The sequence below is a fragment of the Lepisosteus oculatus genome, chromosome 7 (genome assembly GCF_040954835.1).
Source record: "Lepisosteus oculatus isolate fLepOcu1 chromosome 7, fLepOcu1.hap2, whole genome shotgun sequence".
Taxonomy (NCBI): Eukaryota; Metazoa; Chordata; class Actinopteri; order Semionotiformes; family Lepisosteidae; genus Lepisosteus; species Lepisosteus oculatus.
In genome coordinates, this window is record NC_090702.1 from 41,132,082 (window position 1) to 41,149,284 (window position 17,203).

The 17,203-nt window shown below is 39.9% G+C and overlaps 1 protein-coding gene across 1 annotated transcript in view; it reads right to left on the bottom strand.

Annotated features, from left to right (window-relative positions):
- Positions 1-255: 255 nt before the first annotated feature.
- Positions 256-17,203, bottom strand: part of fgd6 (FYVE, RhoGEF and PH domain containing 6) — a 45,363-nt gene continuing 28,415 nt past the window's right edge. Inside the window, exons 9-21 of the mRNA XM_015352332.2 lie at positions 14,541-14,591; positions 14,058-14,116; positions 13,833-13,904; positions 13,513-13,581; positions 12,290-12,373; positions 10,741-10,820; positions 9,174-9,276; positions 8,804-8,950; positions 7,156-7,258; positions 5,435-5,559; positions 4,428-4,556; positions 2,943-3,085; positions 256-2,391 (exon numbers count right to left, since the gene is read on the bottom strand). Coding sequence (XP_015207818.2) covers positions 2,355-2,391; positions 2,943-3,085; positions 4,428-4,556; positions 5,435-5,559; positions 7,156-7,258; positions 8,804-8,950; positions 9,174-9,276; positions 10,741-10,820; positions 12,290-12,373; positions 13,513-13,581; positions 13,833-13,904; positions 14,058-14,116; positions 14,541-14,591 — 1,202 coding nt within the window. The 3' untranslated portion in view covers positions 256-2,354. The remainder of the gene's footprint in view (positions 2,392-2,942; positions 3,086-4,427; positions 4,557-5,434; positions 5,560-7,155; positions 7,259-8,803; positions 8,951-9,173; positions 9,277-10,740; positions 10,821-12,289; positions 12,374-13,512; positions 13,582-13,832; positions 13,905-14,057; positions 14,117-14,540; positions 14,592-17,203) is intronic.

Sequence of the window (17,203 nt, forward strand, 5' to 3'; positions counted from 1 at the left end):
CAGTGGGTGCAGAAGTCCCTGCCCGAGTCCCATCTCAAATACTGATTCCCAATTGGGTGGTTGTTAAAATAATTGGCAGTTCCAATTAAAAAAATATATATTGTGAATGAGTTAAAATAAGGCTTATGGATCCATGGCATAACAAATGTCAAACACACAATAGGAATGGAATAAAGAAACAGTTCTTCGTGTATAGCACTGAAATTCAACATTAGACCAAAGGAACAAGTATAAAGGAGACTGCGTGAAGACAAATAAGTTTTCAAAGTTGGTACTTTATATATTGTTTTTGTACAAAGACTTTTACTGATGCATGTAAGGCACTGACAATTTACAGTGTTTTTTCCCCATTCACTCTCTGCACTGGACTTCAATAATTCTATTTATACATATAATGCAAACCATGGTGACCAGACCAGTAAAGGTAAACTCTAATAAAAATTCAAAGTTACAATATGCAATTAATATAAATACATTACAGATAATTACAGTGGATTGTTTCATTGGAAGGTTTGTATATTCAGCCTAGCCCTCTGCATACACTCCTCACTACAACACAACCTTAAACCAGCATTTACATGTGCAAATTAATGTAAGAATAGTTAGGAACTGAATGTCTACTGAGAGCTCAGATAAAGAAACACCGTGGAACTATCCACACAATATTTGTTTAAATAAGCTTCAGTTGTTTCTCAGGTTGTTAAAATTGTAGTATGACAGATTTCAAGATTTCTTTAAATCATAAGCATATAATTGCATTTTAGAAAACTAGTGAGAAGGCAACACTTGGATATGTAAAAAACAGTGATTAACAGAATGGTCCGTAGAATGAAGAAAATGCTATTGAATTTTTACACATTGAAAAACTGCCAGGGTGTCAACACCAGTGATATTCATATTTAGTAACTTGCACATCTCAGGATTTGTCCAATTTTAATACATGAAACTTCTAAACCTGAACGGATATTTGCAAATACAGAAAACCTCTCCGATTGAATATATTTTACAATCCAGGCCCCAAATGTTGTTTCCCCACAAAAAGCAGTGAAGGGGAACTCAATGTGATGGTTACATGGAACAGGAAAGGACCATTTTGTTTACAGTTTTACTATGCATAGAATGTGGAGTTACAATCAATGAAGAATGGGGCTTTTCCATGATCACGCAGAACAAGGTTCTTTCAGGTGGTAGAAATAATATTCCCCCACACTTAAGTATATTAAATACATAAGCCTATTTGAGAAGAGGTCTCCATGACCTTCTTGCTATTCCTGAGAGGGATGCATGTCTGAAGTGAACAAAACAATATTGCCACCTGCACACTGTCAGCTTGGCTACAAGCAGTACAAAAACATTTTAATGTAATCTCTGAACTTGATCCAGCCCTTCCACGGCACCAGCGTAATATCTTATTTTATATACACGGAAGCCACCTGGGCCCACGTTTTAAAATCTGCAACTAAGAAGATTTAAAAAATAAGGCTGAACAGCAGCTCACGCTGCAGACTATAAAAATATACATATGTACACTACCATCTACACCACTGATAGAACAGAAAGTAACGCTAACCTATGAAGAATGGTGCAAAAGGTTTAAAACCAGGTGTCTTTGCTGACTACCTTAAAGTAGACTCTGATTTGAATTAATACGGTGGTGGGGAGCTTTCAAAGTACAGTCTGGCTTTATGCTCTCGCACTGTGAAGGCATCCAGGTATATATTCCCAGAATGTCTTCTCTCATGTACATACTAAGAAACATGAGAAAAAGATAACACCACCAATGTTGTTGTCAAACCTGCAAGTCAAATCAAAGTTTACATATACCACAGTGTTTCAGAAATGCACACCCTTTTTCTATTAACTAAAGCAGGTGACAAGGCATCATTTATACAAAAACACAACTTGTTCATGCACTCCATCCACAAACATGTTTCTTGATACTGTCTAGCCTTTTTGTTGCTGTGTAAAGGACTAACTGCCCATTGCACTTCGTGTTGGACTTGCATTTTGCCATGTTATCAAATCCATGGCACCTCTTTGGACCCCTGAAAGATGGTCTCCAAGGTCAAAGATCTGCACAAGACACAGTGTCCAGCAGAGGATACAACTTTGGCCTTCACAGCAACCATGATGCCTCTACAAAAAGAGCAGTAAGGGAGCTGATTGTCACTGGAATGCCTATATTGCAAAGCAGATGGAAGGTGAAGAGAAGACATGCAGTCAAACGAATGACCCGTAGCCACCTCTTCTGTTTATGGACTGCTAACATAGTCCTGTACGTAATGCACCATCAGTACAGGTATCTTTCTCCGCAGGATGAATGACTTTGCTGTGTGTGTTGTCACATATTTGTTTTATAAGATGGTAGCTGCCTGGAAAGCTTCTATCCATCTGTCAAAAAAAAAAAGACACAAAAAAGATGGTACTGTAAGTATATAATTTTGCAACAGCAGCAACTTTATATCACCATGGCCTTTGAAAAAATCATTTTCAAATAATACCATAACCAAGTTAGAAAGCCAAAGGTCATCATACCAAATTCACATTCTTGAATTATTTTTAAAACCTATTCAGTTTAACCTACACTGGGAATTTTTTATTGTTCACGAACAATGGCTTGAAAAAACTCACCCATACCAAAGATGTCCAACTCGATGAGTTACAAATGCTGTATACAATTTATGTGAAGTGAATACTTTTCAGCGGAACTCAAATGTATCTCCTTTACGGGAGTCAACCTTTATTGTACAAGTATTATTAACCTGTTTGTTATGGCAAACCTGAATTTGTTCAGTGCATGAATACTTCTGTAGAGCACTGAAAACTTAATTTAATTCTGAATTGTTCTTGAGAGGTAACAGTAGATAAAGGTAAAACATACTATTTTTTGTGGTTTTGTCCACGTATAAATAAAAACGTTTCTTGGAAAATGTTCAACATACTTTTGTGCAGTCTGAAAGTCATCAGCCTTGAAGATGTAGAACAGAGTGTTCTTGTGGTAGAGTTTAAACCTGAGCTTGTGACCAGACTGCTCTTCTCGGAGGTGGAAACCAAGCAAGGGCTGACTTTCGAGCGCCGCCACATCCTGGGAGAAAGAGCATTTGTAAATCATTTTTGCAATGCAACTGTCCTGAATGAACCTCTGCTTGAGACAGTGCCCACAGACTGTACAGAACAGCACTAGGATTAGGGGCTATAGAGCATTGGCTTCTCTGTCTGCTACTCAACACTGCTGCTGGTAGGGCACCACGGAGCATGCTGATAGTCATGTCAGTGTAGAGCAGACATAAGGTAAGAGGAAAAGTGCTCGTTTATTTACAGTGCAGGGAAAACTCAAAAACAATACCAAAATAAATGGTTAGGCTTCTTTTTGAGCTGTTGACTAATTTCTTTAGCCCACCTCCATCTGTAATCAGGCAGTAGTCAGTAAGCTGCATATCCACTTCACTACAAAAGTCTCTCTCTGAGACTTCCATACGAAGTCAGAAGCTTCATCTGTCCTTACCTTTCTTCCTCTAGTGCAGATTGCTTAACAGGGGATCCGCCCTGTTCCCAGACAGTAGACAGACCATCCCAGAAAGCCTCCGCTTCCTGGTTTTTAAAACTATCGCCTGACAAATTTTCTTACAGCTATTGCTTAGGTGACTGATGAGCATTCTGGGGAATGTAGGTCAGACAAAGATCTCAGACAAGTGAGCAGGAATGGCCAACTTCATCTCACAATTGTTGTGAACTCTTGCTCGTGGCGAGACCAGGGGTAGTCAGTATTTTCAGAAAGTTTCCAATTTTATGCTTAATTCAGAAATCATAAAACTTTTCTATAATGTAAAATAATTTATTTATTAACAAGATTTAATAACCAGTCTGATATATTGGGACTGCAGTTCCCCTGTAAGAAAGTTTTTCCTTTCCTGAAATAAAGTTGTTTCCAATAACAGAAGCACAAAAGCTTTTTAATTGTGTTTAAACCATTACATTTTGGTTAAAACGATCAACTTCGTACAAATCAAAGTCAGCAGTACAAAGTCCAAAAAGCTGCTAACTTGACCAAAGGCAGAGACAGATGTATCTTTATATGAGCAGTGTCTAATCCTATTGGTCCAGGAGGATGAACTAATGAACTAAATGAACTAAACTAGTTGGTAACTGACTTCACTGGAGCAATTTAACAGTTTCCCCCCAGCTCTTTCTGATTCTCAAAGCCTGCAGACACCTCAGCCCTTCAGGAACAGTACTGGATGCCCTCCTCAGTTCTGAAACTACATAAGCCAAGTAAACATTCATTCCACTTATGTAGGGGTGAAGCTAAAAAACTATTAACCTAGATGTGGAATGTGGCATTCAGCTACAGCAATGTAAAAACTCGTCCACCATCTTATGCAAGAGTGAATACACACAGATCTGCAGTGTCACCCTATGAGACTTACCTCACTAGCAGCGTATGTATAGAGAACTTTGTTCTTGATGACGAACCACAACCGCTTCCACTGTTTCTTGTGTCCCTTAGACCTGTACAAGTAGCCACTGATGGAAGAGTTCTCAGTGTTTGCAGTCACCTGAAAGCAATCATGGACACAGACATGTGTAGGTTTATATGAGATCTCATAAATTAAAAACAAAACAGAAGGCTTCTGCGACTGAAGCTCAAAATCAGACATGAAATGGGCAAATCTGATCTATCAGAGGGTGAAAGATGGAGGGGGGCTGTACCATTTTTTAAATTAAAACATTGAGACCCACCCATTTTGGAATAGCCAAATGTGTGTTTTCATGTCTGGTCTCTCAACTATGAACTCTACAAACTGGGGAGAATAAGGCAGTGTAGGCACAATCTTATGTCCAGCCCCCATTTGAGTCACTTTGTCCTTCAGAACATGGGCTCCACTGTCCTGTACCAGCAGTTCAGCACTGGTAAAGATGGCGGCGCGCACGGACGCAGTGGCTAATCTGGGTCTGGTAAAAAGTAAATTGCACTATGCACACACTTGTACCCTGTCAGAAATGTCTATGTCTACATTGTCTACAGCATTGTGTTGTCTGTGTTCGCACCGTAGACCAGGAGAAAGATATCTCGCTCCTCTGTATACTTGTTTATAGTTGGAATGACAAAAACTTGAACTTGATGGGAGGAGAGGTGCGTTTCTCACAGACAGCAGTCATGACTGCAGGCCAGCAGGAGTTTTCATCTTGCTGGATGCCAAGGGAACCCTAGCCGACTTATCCTGCTCCACCCTTGTCGGCGCTCAGCCAATCCTGCACCGCCTCTTGGAGAAATCTGGTCACAGTTGGCTACTGACATGATCCAGACTTGAACCTGTGATCACAGATGGGCCAGATGGCTTCCTCTTGTTTGTAACCTTTCCTACAGGAGCTATACTTGTTGAATAACCTGATGGGCCCCAGGCTCCAGCTTTGACGGTAAGATCACACTTACTTCCTTGAGAGCCGCAGGAATCTTCTTCTGCTTTCGGCCTGAAGGAATGCTAATCAGAACTGAAGAGAAGGCACCTGGAGAGGTTTTGCAGGTAGGGGAGAATCCCGTAGGCAGTGCTTGATTGTCTAAGAGAAGAGAATAATTAATCATATTATCTGTTCCACCATTTAACGATAATACAGAAAACCTTTCAAAGTGTTAAACAGCACTAACTAATAAAGAAAAGTCAATATTTATTTTTGTTATATCGTCCTTTGCAACTTTTTGGCACCAAGAGCTTCACACATTATGTAACAGAATAATATCACAGCATTATTATATTTTTTTCCCCAACACTCTTTTTTAATTACTGTAAATGACAAGACAAAACAAAGACATACAAATAGAGGGAAAAAGGCACCCACTGACAGAAAAAAGTACTCAAATATTAATATATAAATACCTTTAGAAGGCTTATAAATGAAGCCATAATAAAAAAAAATAAAAGCATCAAAGATTTTTTAATTTTTACCACGTAAGCACAGATAATCATAAATAGACAAATCTCTCGTTTTAAAATAACATCACTCCTTTAACATATTTACTCAATAACATTTTCAGTCAGTCCCACTTGATTGCTGGTCTCAGTAGAGATTTCCTATCTGTGAGGACCATAGAAACAGGGCTTCGGCATGACCACCAGAGGCTGCTGGTCGTTCGATTCAAAGACCAGTGCATTAGCGTGGTCGATATATACCTAGAACTACCGCCTCTAGAGAGTGGTGGTAGTGCCCGGCAGGGTCGGGCATCGCTGCAGAGCTCAGACACGTAGACACTATCATAGAATTATGAACCAGGTGTAGATATTGTACAGCAACAGTTGCCCATGTGAGAATAGAGGAGACACAGACAAAAACTCCCAGTGGGAGAAAAGAAACCTCTGGAGGTCACAGAGCCAGTCGTTGTGCCCTCTCTACACAATGAGTTAATGGTACTGAACACCAATCATCAGATCAGAGATCGTTTGTGAAATGAGACCATTCAAAAAGTAACTTTCAGGCTTGCAAAGCCAAAAGGCAGACAACGAACAACACCCACTGCTTACCAGAAATCTGCAGTATGAACGTATTAAATTAAACCAATGACTTAAAAATCTATTGTATATTAATGCTATATACAGTACATGCACTAATTACCAAGAAATTTTAGTTTTGTGTGGACAAAACAGATGTCCATTTTAAATTAGTAGGTAAGATTATAATAAAATAAATTGGCATAATATTATAACACACTTTGTGGGAATCCTTTCTCACCACTTTCAGGTAAAAACCAACAAAAAATAATTTACAATTTCTTGGATGACTCTCACCTCCAAAAATTCAGCACAGGATTTATTACAGTCCGTCCTGGGTCGTAGTCACTAAAATGTTTTTCTGCACCATTTATGCTGGGAGATTAATATTTTAAAGATCCTTTAATACATTCATTTTACTCTTAATTTTTAACTAATTCTAGTATTGATATTATTTACGCAACATATTTACAGTATACCTTCTCTCACATCCCTTGCCACAGTCATGTTAGCGGCATCATAACCTGCAGCTACTATTTCCATTTCAATGCAGTTTCAAAACTATTGACTCTCAGAGCAAAGAAGCAAAGTAACAGGTATTGGTTTGATTTCAGAAATGTTTAGGTGGTGTGCCTGTTCCTGACACATAGAAAAACAGAAGAGCCCATACTATGCTGCTGAAGCTTGCTGAAGCACTGGTCACACACTCTGGCAGGCTGATTCTTCAGGTACTCAAGCCTGTGCTTGTTCAAGGAGCAGGACTGGCACACGACCTAACACACAAACACACGCAGAACAGACATCACATTAGTACCAGTTCAAAAGCACAGCAGATTAATTATTCTTTATTGCCACACAACAATAGTTGGTGGAAATTGCTTATTGGTACAGCAAGAACACAGATGAGACATACATACAACATACACAGTACAAATTTAAATAGGACAGAAGATAGACAAACATCGTCACATACATATGTAAACAACTTTCCGTGCAGCAGCAAAAATTATACAATGGAATTCAGAGTTCAACATGAATTCAGATTCGATTTTAAACGTTTTCCAGGAGGGAGAAGCTGAAAGAGAGGGGTCCGAGATGAATTTCTTAGCACGAGTGGAGGCGCGGCTTAAATAGAGAGATGAGATAGGGCTACAGTATGTTGAAAGAGAAAAGGTTTTCTTCACACTGAATCCTCAGTTGGTAATTTCTCCAGCCAGTAATATGTATCCTGGGTTTTAAAATACTTTAAAGCAAAGGAAGCCAAAAGGTAAAAAATGGCCAACCTAAGAAACATACCGAACTGTACATGTCCAGTGGGGGTCAAGGCCCTTACTCTTAATTTACACAGACTCAGTATGAGTGCTTTTTATTTTCCCCATACAGATTAAAGATTACGCTGAAATGGATTCTTAAGAAGTCATGCGTAAACATTTTATATAATGCTTCTGTAGCATCTGCAGCACTGCGATAACTAAAGAAATATGATCCACCATCTCTGGTTCAAAGTTTTCTCACCCCTGAAAGCATTCCAATTAAGTGTCTCATCCTGGACAATCTGGTTCATTGCAAACAAGGCAGTGTTTTTGGCTGTCCTTCATCATGGCCTTGTGATTCCCAGCCAGGCACTTTCAGTGCTTAGAAAGTTACCTCACAGGTTGCAACACCGCTATTCCACTTAGCTTTTTGTATGTTCTTCAGTCCTGTCTCAGCCCTTTGAGTCTTTGTCAGACCCATCTTCTACATAGCAAACCTTGACAATCCACAAGGAACCTCTTGTTGTTTTGCCCACTTTAGTTTTAAATTAATGTGTCACATTTTCCCCCCAACAGAACAATCAGGAAGGGAGAAAAAATAATGACCTATGATCTAAGTTCCTCAAAAAAGAGCAGATTCCCAACCTGTGGTCTGAGGACCCCTGGTGGGGAGTGAAGTTACTACAGGGGGTCAGTTTAAGGAAACAAGTGATGTGGAATTGGAATTTAGGGCTAAACCAGTCATCAGTCTGACACTCAGGTAAGTCAGCTAAACTGCGATAGACTAGGTATGTCAGGGAAATAGCACCCAGCCGTCTTACTAAGTTACTCAGTATCTAGTCACGCACATGCACCACTATGCTTCACAAACATTTAAAATAAGTTATAATCTCACAGTTGCGTACACTACAGAGTGCCATTTTTTTTTATAGCATCATATTTCCATATATAACTGGGTAAAAAAAAACCTAGACACACGTGGCGGTCCGCCACACATGCGGAAATTGACAAAGGGTCCGGAAGAGGTTGGGAGTGAAGGGGTACGAACCCCCGGTTATTCCTCACCTTCCCGCAGGCCCGGCAGTGATGCCGCCTCCAGGTCAGGGTGAACTCGCAGGTGCAGATCATACACATGGTGGCCCGGAGGTCGGGGATCCAGATGGGAGCTTTCGAGCCGAGAGGAGCTCCGCTATCCACTTGAGCAGAGTCCGTCTAAGGAGATCAGAGCAGACACTGTCTGTATGGTGCTAAACACAGAGCCCTGCTGTGGTTCCGGCATTGTTTTTTATATTTATTTTTCGTGTGCATTTAGGTTTTGATTTTAGTAATGCTTCTGCCACGTTGCAGCTTAATTAAAGGTCACCGGTGTTAGTCATTTAAAAACCGAACTATGTGAAATAGTAGGTCCCAGAGCAGTTCACCGATTTGCCGATACCTCTTCGAGGCTTTTGCTGTTAAAGAAGCTGATTTTCTTCCTGGTGTAGTCGTCAATGGCTTTCGAAATAGCTTCCAGCCACTCATCCCGTTCTGTAGCAGAACTATTAAAGAAAGGAAAAATTAATTTAGTTACGTTTCGTAAAGAACCTTGGAGGCACTTGCTTCAGAAAACTCCTCAAGGAGCATGAAAAGGCACAGCTTCTTTCAAACAAAGCAGAAGTGGCCAAAAAACTAGTTTTAAGCTAGCGTTACGTAAGTCACTTCTTTCAATAATAGCTCCTACTCTGTGCCTATTAATATCCCAGTCAGCACACTAATGCATTTGTTCATTTTCTCCTTGCATTTTCAACAAAGAGTATTTTCCTCACAAACTGAAGATGTTATCATTCCTGCCCAGACATCCTGGTGAGAGAAATGGAAAGGTTACCCAAGGCGCAGGGGCTGGCATGAATTACTAAATGACCCCCTGACATTTCACAAAAGACGTTTTCTTTGGGGTTGTGCCCAGTTTGTCTTCCTGTATTCCTCCCATAATCGGCTCTCTTTCATAAAAGGCTCTAGTGATCTTCAAGATGCAAGAAAAAAGGGATTGACATAGGAGTGTGGGCCCCTCCGGTTGCTCTAGCAACCTGTCGAAGCCCACTGGCCCCTCTTGCGCTGGAATGCTTGAAAACTAAACTGAGGTGAAAGCTTCTCCCACCAGTAAACTATAGACAGACAAAAGCAGCATGACTCATCGAACCTAAGTCTGTGTGAAGGCAGATGGGTGAGGGTAGCCTCTCTTCAGGAGACTGGGAAAAGAATCAGAGTCTCTGCTACAGAGGTGCAGCGATTATTTTGACCTAAATGAAGGCACCATACAGCAGCATGTGAGGAAGAAAACTCTTTCCTCTCCTTTTTCTTTCTCTGCCCAATTCCCCCGGGCAGAGCTCTCTTTATAGAATAGAAGGTACAATTCTCATTTCCAGCCCTCTCTACCAGCAACTGGATGATTTTTTGTCTTCCTGTTATCAAAAAACAGAACCGGTAGCTACCTGCAGTCTATGCCTTATGTCAGGATCGCAAGGACATATTGTAAACAAAAGAAGCATTTTAAATGTAAATAACTTTTTACAGATGCAAGGCCATCTGTGCTTCAAGTACAGGCATAAGGCTACAAGTGTTATGAGTGCAATCATTTTGAGATTATGATGGTATTATATAAAAGATATTGGGGGAAAAAAGCAATCCTACATTGTGGGGTACTGTACTCTTAAAACACTGCTAACTAATTGTGCCCCCCCCTCCCTTCCTGTGTTAGGTCATTAAACAGACTAAAAACTACTGTATATTGTATCCACACACCTGCTGTTAGCATAAAAACTGAAAATCCTCTTTCTTATCATCTGCACATACTGAATGGACCAGACCAGACAAAACTAATCCTATGTGGTGTTTTTACTGAAGACCCCAGTCTTGCCAGGTTGACCCCAGCCTACTGAGCATGGCAATACGATCAGATTAAGCAAGCATGGAAAGCATGCCTCTCACTGGGCAAGTCAACACACAGCTGTCACCCTGCATACCTGGCGGACAGAATAAAGGAGCGCTCCACACTTTCTATGTTTAGCTCATTCTGGTACGCTTCTTGGGTTGGTTTGCTAACCTGTTTTGACATAGAAAAAAAGTTCAGTTATCCTTCATTAACATAACAGCAAAGAGTTAAGAAATAGTGTCATTCCACAGATTAATGGAGATATTAACTTAATGATCGATGTGTTACAATGGAAGAATTTAGTGGAGTTTGAATGACTACTTTTCAAATTATTCTTCATGATCGGAGATGTGTTTCTAAGCTTGAGAGAGGTAATCACTCTTCCTGAACCATCACCTCCGCGAGAAAAAATATTCCTTCTAAGAAGGAAGAAATGAGCAAGAAAAATATTCCCAAGACCATAGGCACGTTTTTTATAACAGCAGGATGATCGATTCAGTTCGCCTATTATTGCCACTGGTTACTCAAGGCTACACCAAAAGCTTCAATTGTCCCTGTCCCTCCTGAGGAGTTTAGATGTATACTGGGAGGCATTATGAAAGCAACAAATGAGCTGAGCTCTAATTACACTACTTGGACAAAACAGATATATTTTTGGCTTCGGCAGAAAAAAAACGGACTGCATGGAGGAGGATGAACACCAAGAGGGTCTGTGTTCTATTGAATGGCTCAAGACCTGACATGTCCAGAAAAGCGCTATATAAGTGTAAGCAATTATTATTATTATTATTATTATTATTATTATTATTATTATTATGTCCTCTGCCGGCTGTTAGTAGTGCTCCCGTCTGACCAGGCCTGACCAGGGCACTTGCTTCTCCCCAGGAATCACACCCCACTCCAGGAGAAGCTCTCCCTGCACGTGGTCCTGGATCCTGACACCAGGCAAGCCAACCCGATGCACCCGTGTCTTGGGAGCCCACGTGAATGCACTGCGACTACAGAGGGGGCCTACTTCTCGACATCGTCGATATCGTCCACCCCTGCACCGCAAAGTCTCAGGTGACGCTGGATTCTGACACTCATGCCTCCAACATCCGAATGGACTCCTCCCTCCAGTGATGTGGTAATTGTGGCGATCTGGGCCAGCTGTGACTCATGCATGTTTTACCCAGCTTTTCGTACCCAGGTGCCCGGTTACGAGTGCAGTAACAGGGGGACATAACACATTTGCAGGTTCGAAAACCATGTGGTTTCTAAATGAAGTGACTGAGGCGAGTTTTTTATGCTTGGTTAATCAATTAGAAATGAAGGGAACTGTTATTCCTGGCAATTTGTGACAGAACAGATATTTCTGTGGAAATACAAGACCCCAAATCGTTTCTTGCAGTTTTAATACCTCTCAGTACATATCCAGCTATCTGAGTGTTTATTTCTTTAGAACTGTAAAATAATAAAAAAAACTTTAGATATATTCTTCACTATAACATATTTAACGATAAAATACTTAGCTCTACAAAGCAGCTTTTGCAGTAAAGACCAATGACAGCAACACCCATCAACCTTCTCTATTAATAAAGTGTGATACAAATATTTATGTGGAAGCTTGCAAAATAACAGGAAGATACATGACTGCTTACCTTCATTCCGGCCAATGAAAGCATGCTGTTTAGTTTATACATTCCAGACTGGACTGGGGTGGTATACAGTAGTGTATCATTAAACTGAAATTGGAAAGAAAATCATAACAGATTGCATTATGATTGGGCAGAAAAATCTGAAGTAGACAGGAAATGGATACAGAAACTAGGAGATCCGGGTTTACATAACTAAATTTTGATTCCTGCCAAAGTCCCTTGTGAGTTCATATACACCATCAGGTGTGGCTTCCATCGAATCCACTTTGATCACTGCTTTAATAAAACTCTCAGATGTTAATGAACTCCAGCTGCATTAACCCTCTCATGTGCCAAAACAAAATTTCTCTCTCTAAACAGATCAAATTCGTAATAAAAACATGCTTCCTCCAAAACTCTCAATTCTTCTCTTAGAACTGGTTTACAGTACTAGACGTACGTGCAAAACAAATGTTTTTTAAGGAGTATGATTTTCGAAACCATCCTTGCTAGTGTATCAGACCTCTATTTTAGGTAAGAATAATGAAGCCACATTGCAGGGTTGTCCAGAGAGTCCAACTCCCAGCATCAGAGACCAGTCTTTCGGTGTATAAGATTCAATGGCTGCCTGAGGGAAATTGGGGCCTTGCTAGTCTTTGCCGTGGATCAGCCAGACTGACACCTATCAGACTGGAAGCTCATATGTGTTACAGAAAGTAGTACATGGGTCTAGAAAGTATTTACTTAAAGATAAACAGTACTTGAAGTAATTACAGGATTTAAAGAAAAAAAGTGGGAATTTTCCTTTCCTCAGGAAAGCAGCTACAGGCCCATTTTGTTCAAATATGTGACCTACTGTTCTTGAAGAAACGTTTGCTCATGTATTTTCACACACCAAATTTACTCTGAGGGATTGTACATCCCTATTTTCCAAATTCAGGAGTTTTCTTTCTCAATCATTTCTCCTGTCAACAGTACCAGTTTCTCCCACCTTAGCAGCACTGGGTGAAACGAGGAGTTGAGCTACAATCTGTCGCCAGAAGCGATGGGTCTCCTGGCAAACAATGACACTGTCAACATAATCCTCTCCCGGGCAACATTTCGTTCTCCCAAAACCGCCATTAATCAAGGGGTGATGTGCGATATGTTCCCGTTTGTTTGCATCCAGGATTATACCCTGTGCTGTGTATTTATAGACTGGCGGGGAGGAGGGAATATTTCTCACAAAAGCTGAAATGGGGCCTCACCAGAAAAAACGTCCGTGGCTGCATGACCTTCCGCGAGAGCTTCATCAGGGTCCCTTCCTTGAGGAAGACCTGCTCAGCCGAAGAGGAGAGAGGAGACCTTGACTTGGCTGCCACGGGGAGTAACTCAGCCTGCCCCGCAGTCAGAGAGACATGCGCCTCTAACGAGCCAATCTCTGTGCTTGAGTGACACTCACACGCTAGTTTCTAGCCCCATTTCTCAATGGCTGAAAGAGCAAACATGACAACTGGGGATGTTCCAAAACCCATGAAGAAAACGCTGGACGTGCAGTATACCTCCCGCCTGGGTTGTTCATGCTCACCCTGCCTGGCTGGACGATTTCATGATGACCATTCAAACTGTACTGGATCTGCATTAGCTTCTGGAAGTTGTCCTGTTGGAGGAAGGAGGGGGGGGGATCAGGTTCAGTCATACAGCTTTAATTTAATTCTAATTTGTTCATTAGAATTTTTCAGTTTTCAATCCATGCAAGCAGAAAAAAGTGCAAAACTAAGAAGTGGAGGCAGGTAAGTTTGCAATAACTTACCCCTTGTTTCATGATGTCATTTGCATGGTTGGCCACCTCGATGACAATGCCCAGAGCAGCTGTGTTCAAAGAAAACCAACGTCACCCTCAATACTGATTTTAAAGCTATGTAACTGTGAACGTGGGTAGACCAAAAACTAGTGTCTTCTGGTTTTTGTTCCAGTCATTTTAACTCACAGTTATATAGGTGGTCTAATCAGTTAATTAGCTGCATAAGTGTAATACTTCTAATGAGTATATGAAGTATAGGTAAATGTATTTATTAAAGTGAATACCTCAGGAATTCAGATGTAAAGGAACAAAAGAAAAATCATAAATTAAAAAACAATAAGGTTAATTGGTTAATTGACTAACTAGGTTGGAAGAATAATCAGAAGTCATGAGGTCCCCCAGGAAATGCGTTTGAGACCTCTAAATAGTCAATTAAACCTATCAAAAACAAAAAGTATTCAAATGGGCTAATGAAATCAAAGATCCTCTTACCTTGCGTGTCTTTGTAATCGAAGGAATCTTCCGAAAGATTCTTTAAATAATCTGTAAAAGAAAGATGCAGTTCTTCTATCAAAAAGAGGCTACTGTTAAAAAAACTCTCAATTTAACTTTTAGGTCTAACAGACAGGAATGACAACCCTGTACCGTGTTACATAAATTCGTGCTTTTACATATATTTTCATTTTGAAAGCGCATTTACACTTGCACTTCCCCCCTATCTCCCCTAGGTGGCAGCACTGTCACTCGGAGGATTAACGCCTAGATAGCGGCTACACAACGGCCCCATTTCCTGGCAAATGACAACTATGTGGTGACATTAGTAATAACGTGCCAAGACGTACTGTATAAACCTGTTCAGAAAACACTGCACTTCCGCCAGATTCCCAGTTGAGGAATCTGAGCAGCAGTTTTTTTTAAGCGAGTGAATTACTTCCTTTGCCTTAAAACCCATTCAAGTACTGTGTTGTAATTAACATTTTTAGATAATATATATGATAAATTTAGATAATAATTAATAGTTATATTGAATAGAATTTATGTGATATAGTGCAGCTCCCATGTCTGTGCCCCTGTAGCCTCACTAAAAGCAGATCAGCTGGAGAAGTGAGAAACTGCTCCACCAATTAAAAAAGGGGTCCTTTCAGTAGGTCGGATAATTTAAACCCACAGTGGAATGTACTGTATTGTCACTAATTCATTTGGGTGAGTTGTTTATCCATACATTTTTACACATTATACATTTTTACCCATTTACAGAGCTGGTCACTTTGTTTGAACAATTCAGGTGAAGCATCTTCCTCAAGGACACAACAGCAGTGTTTCACCTGAGATTTGAACCCAGAACCTTCCAGTTACAAGTGCAGAACACTGCCCCACACTACTGCCAGGGTGAATTAACACTCTTACTCTTTTAAATAGTGCCATGGGAATTTTAGGGAAGGGTATATGTTACAGTATATATTCAGTAGAAGTCCCACTTGTTCAAAACTACAGCAAACTACTGTAAATAATTTAATTTCTTAAAATGAAAATTACAGTTTTCATATTGATTTCAATTAGGTGCAGAACTATTTACACTTTACAGAAATGCTGCTACAAAAAGTGCAACATACTGTATGGAACCAAATTACAAAGCTTTTATTATGATGGTGAATGTGAGTTCTGATGTTTTTTAGCCTCTACCAACACAAGAATGACCAAACTTCATTTTAAGCAACAAAATAGGACAGAAACGTTTTTAGATATTCATATTATTTCTCACAGATTTGTCTTCTTACTTTTGCATATTTTTGTACTTTAAATGGATCATAGTCTGTCCTGCTGCAATGCTGCAATTTGCATTAGGAGTGATGTACTCATTTCTCCTGAAATAATTCAGCTCAAAGCAGAGGTCACTGTAGTTATAATAATATTGTATATGAAATGCAATACTACATATTTTGAAACTTCAAACAAAGACTGCCCTGTGATGGCCTCACATCAATGCCTTCTCAGTGAGCATCTCTCAAGGATTCCTAGTAAATCCACTTCTAATGCTCAGTTTTCCTACAAATGCTCCTTATAATGAAGCACTGCAAAAAATGCATACTGAAAAGAAGTATACATAATAAAAATGTTAAATATATACGGGCATCACCACTCCTTCAGGGTTAAGTGAAAAAGAAAAGGGAAATTTATAAACGAGAAGAAGCCATTCTACACAATTATCGTTTTTGGTTTTACATTGCTAATTAATCCGGCGATCTTTATCTAGTCGGATCTTGAAAGGAGGAATGGTAATTTGAACACCGAGCTGGCCAGGTTAGAGAACCATATTTCACTGCGCTGTACTGTAATCAGAAAGCAGTCGACTATCAGGTAAAATCTCCAGCAGATTCTGTTTAGACTGCCCTGAGACAGGTGAGCAGAATCTGATTGTATGGTGAGGTGGAACAATGCAACAAGGGAAAAAAGTCAGACATTCAAATACCAGCATTCTGACAAGATAAATACATGCCTGAAAAAAGCCAAGACCAAAAACACATTACCATCAAGTTCTGTAACTCTGTGTGCACAGCACTAAGAGACAGATTTTAACATGCTCACTCATTACAAGCTAAATAATTTGAAAATGATCAAGCCTCCAGTTGCTACTACTATTACTTAAAACATAAAAAAGGCAATTTAACAAATACCAAAGTTATGTAATCCCAATACACCATCACCTAGTTTAGCCAGTTTGGTACACTTATTTTGTATTCTGGAAAATCTGACATATTTGCAAATACTACTATATGATCACTGTATTGACTATACAAATGAAAAGCAAATAAATGACAAAAGTGCAGCTCCGAGCACAATTCGGGCCAGATGAGAACATACTATGGAGTAAAGACATGTAGGAAAGAGCTTCTCTAAGAGCCAGTTAATGTATAAAAACAGCATTTTTTTAAGTAAATATGGACAAAATTAGAAAGCCCATGAAAGCAGCTCCAGAGTCTCCTGTGAGTTGTTAGGTAACAGTGCAAAAATATATATTTTCTTTGCCCCATGAGCACATCCTGAATTTCAAATCTTAAAATGCACCTTTCCAATCCCTGGGTCAAAACAGCTGTCAGTGGGTACACAGCCTAAATATACTGTATTTAGTATATTTATACTGTATCCTAAGTTGC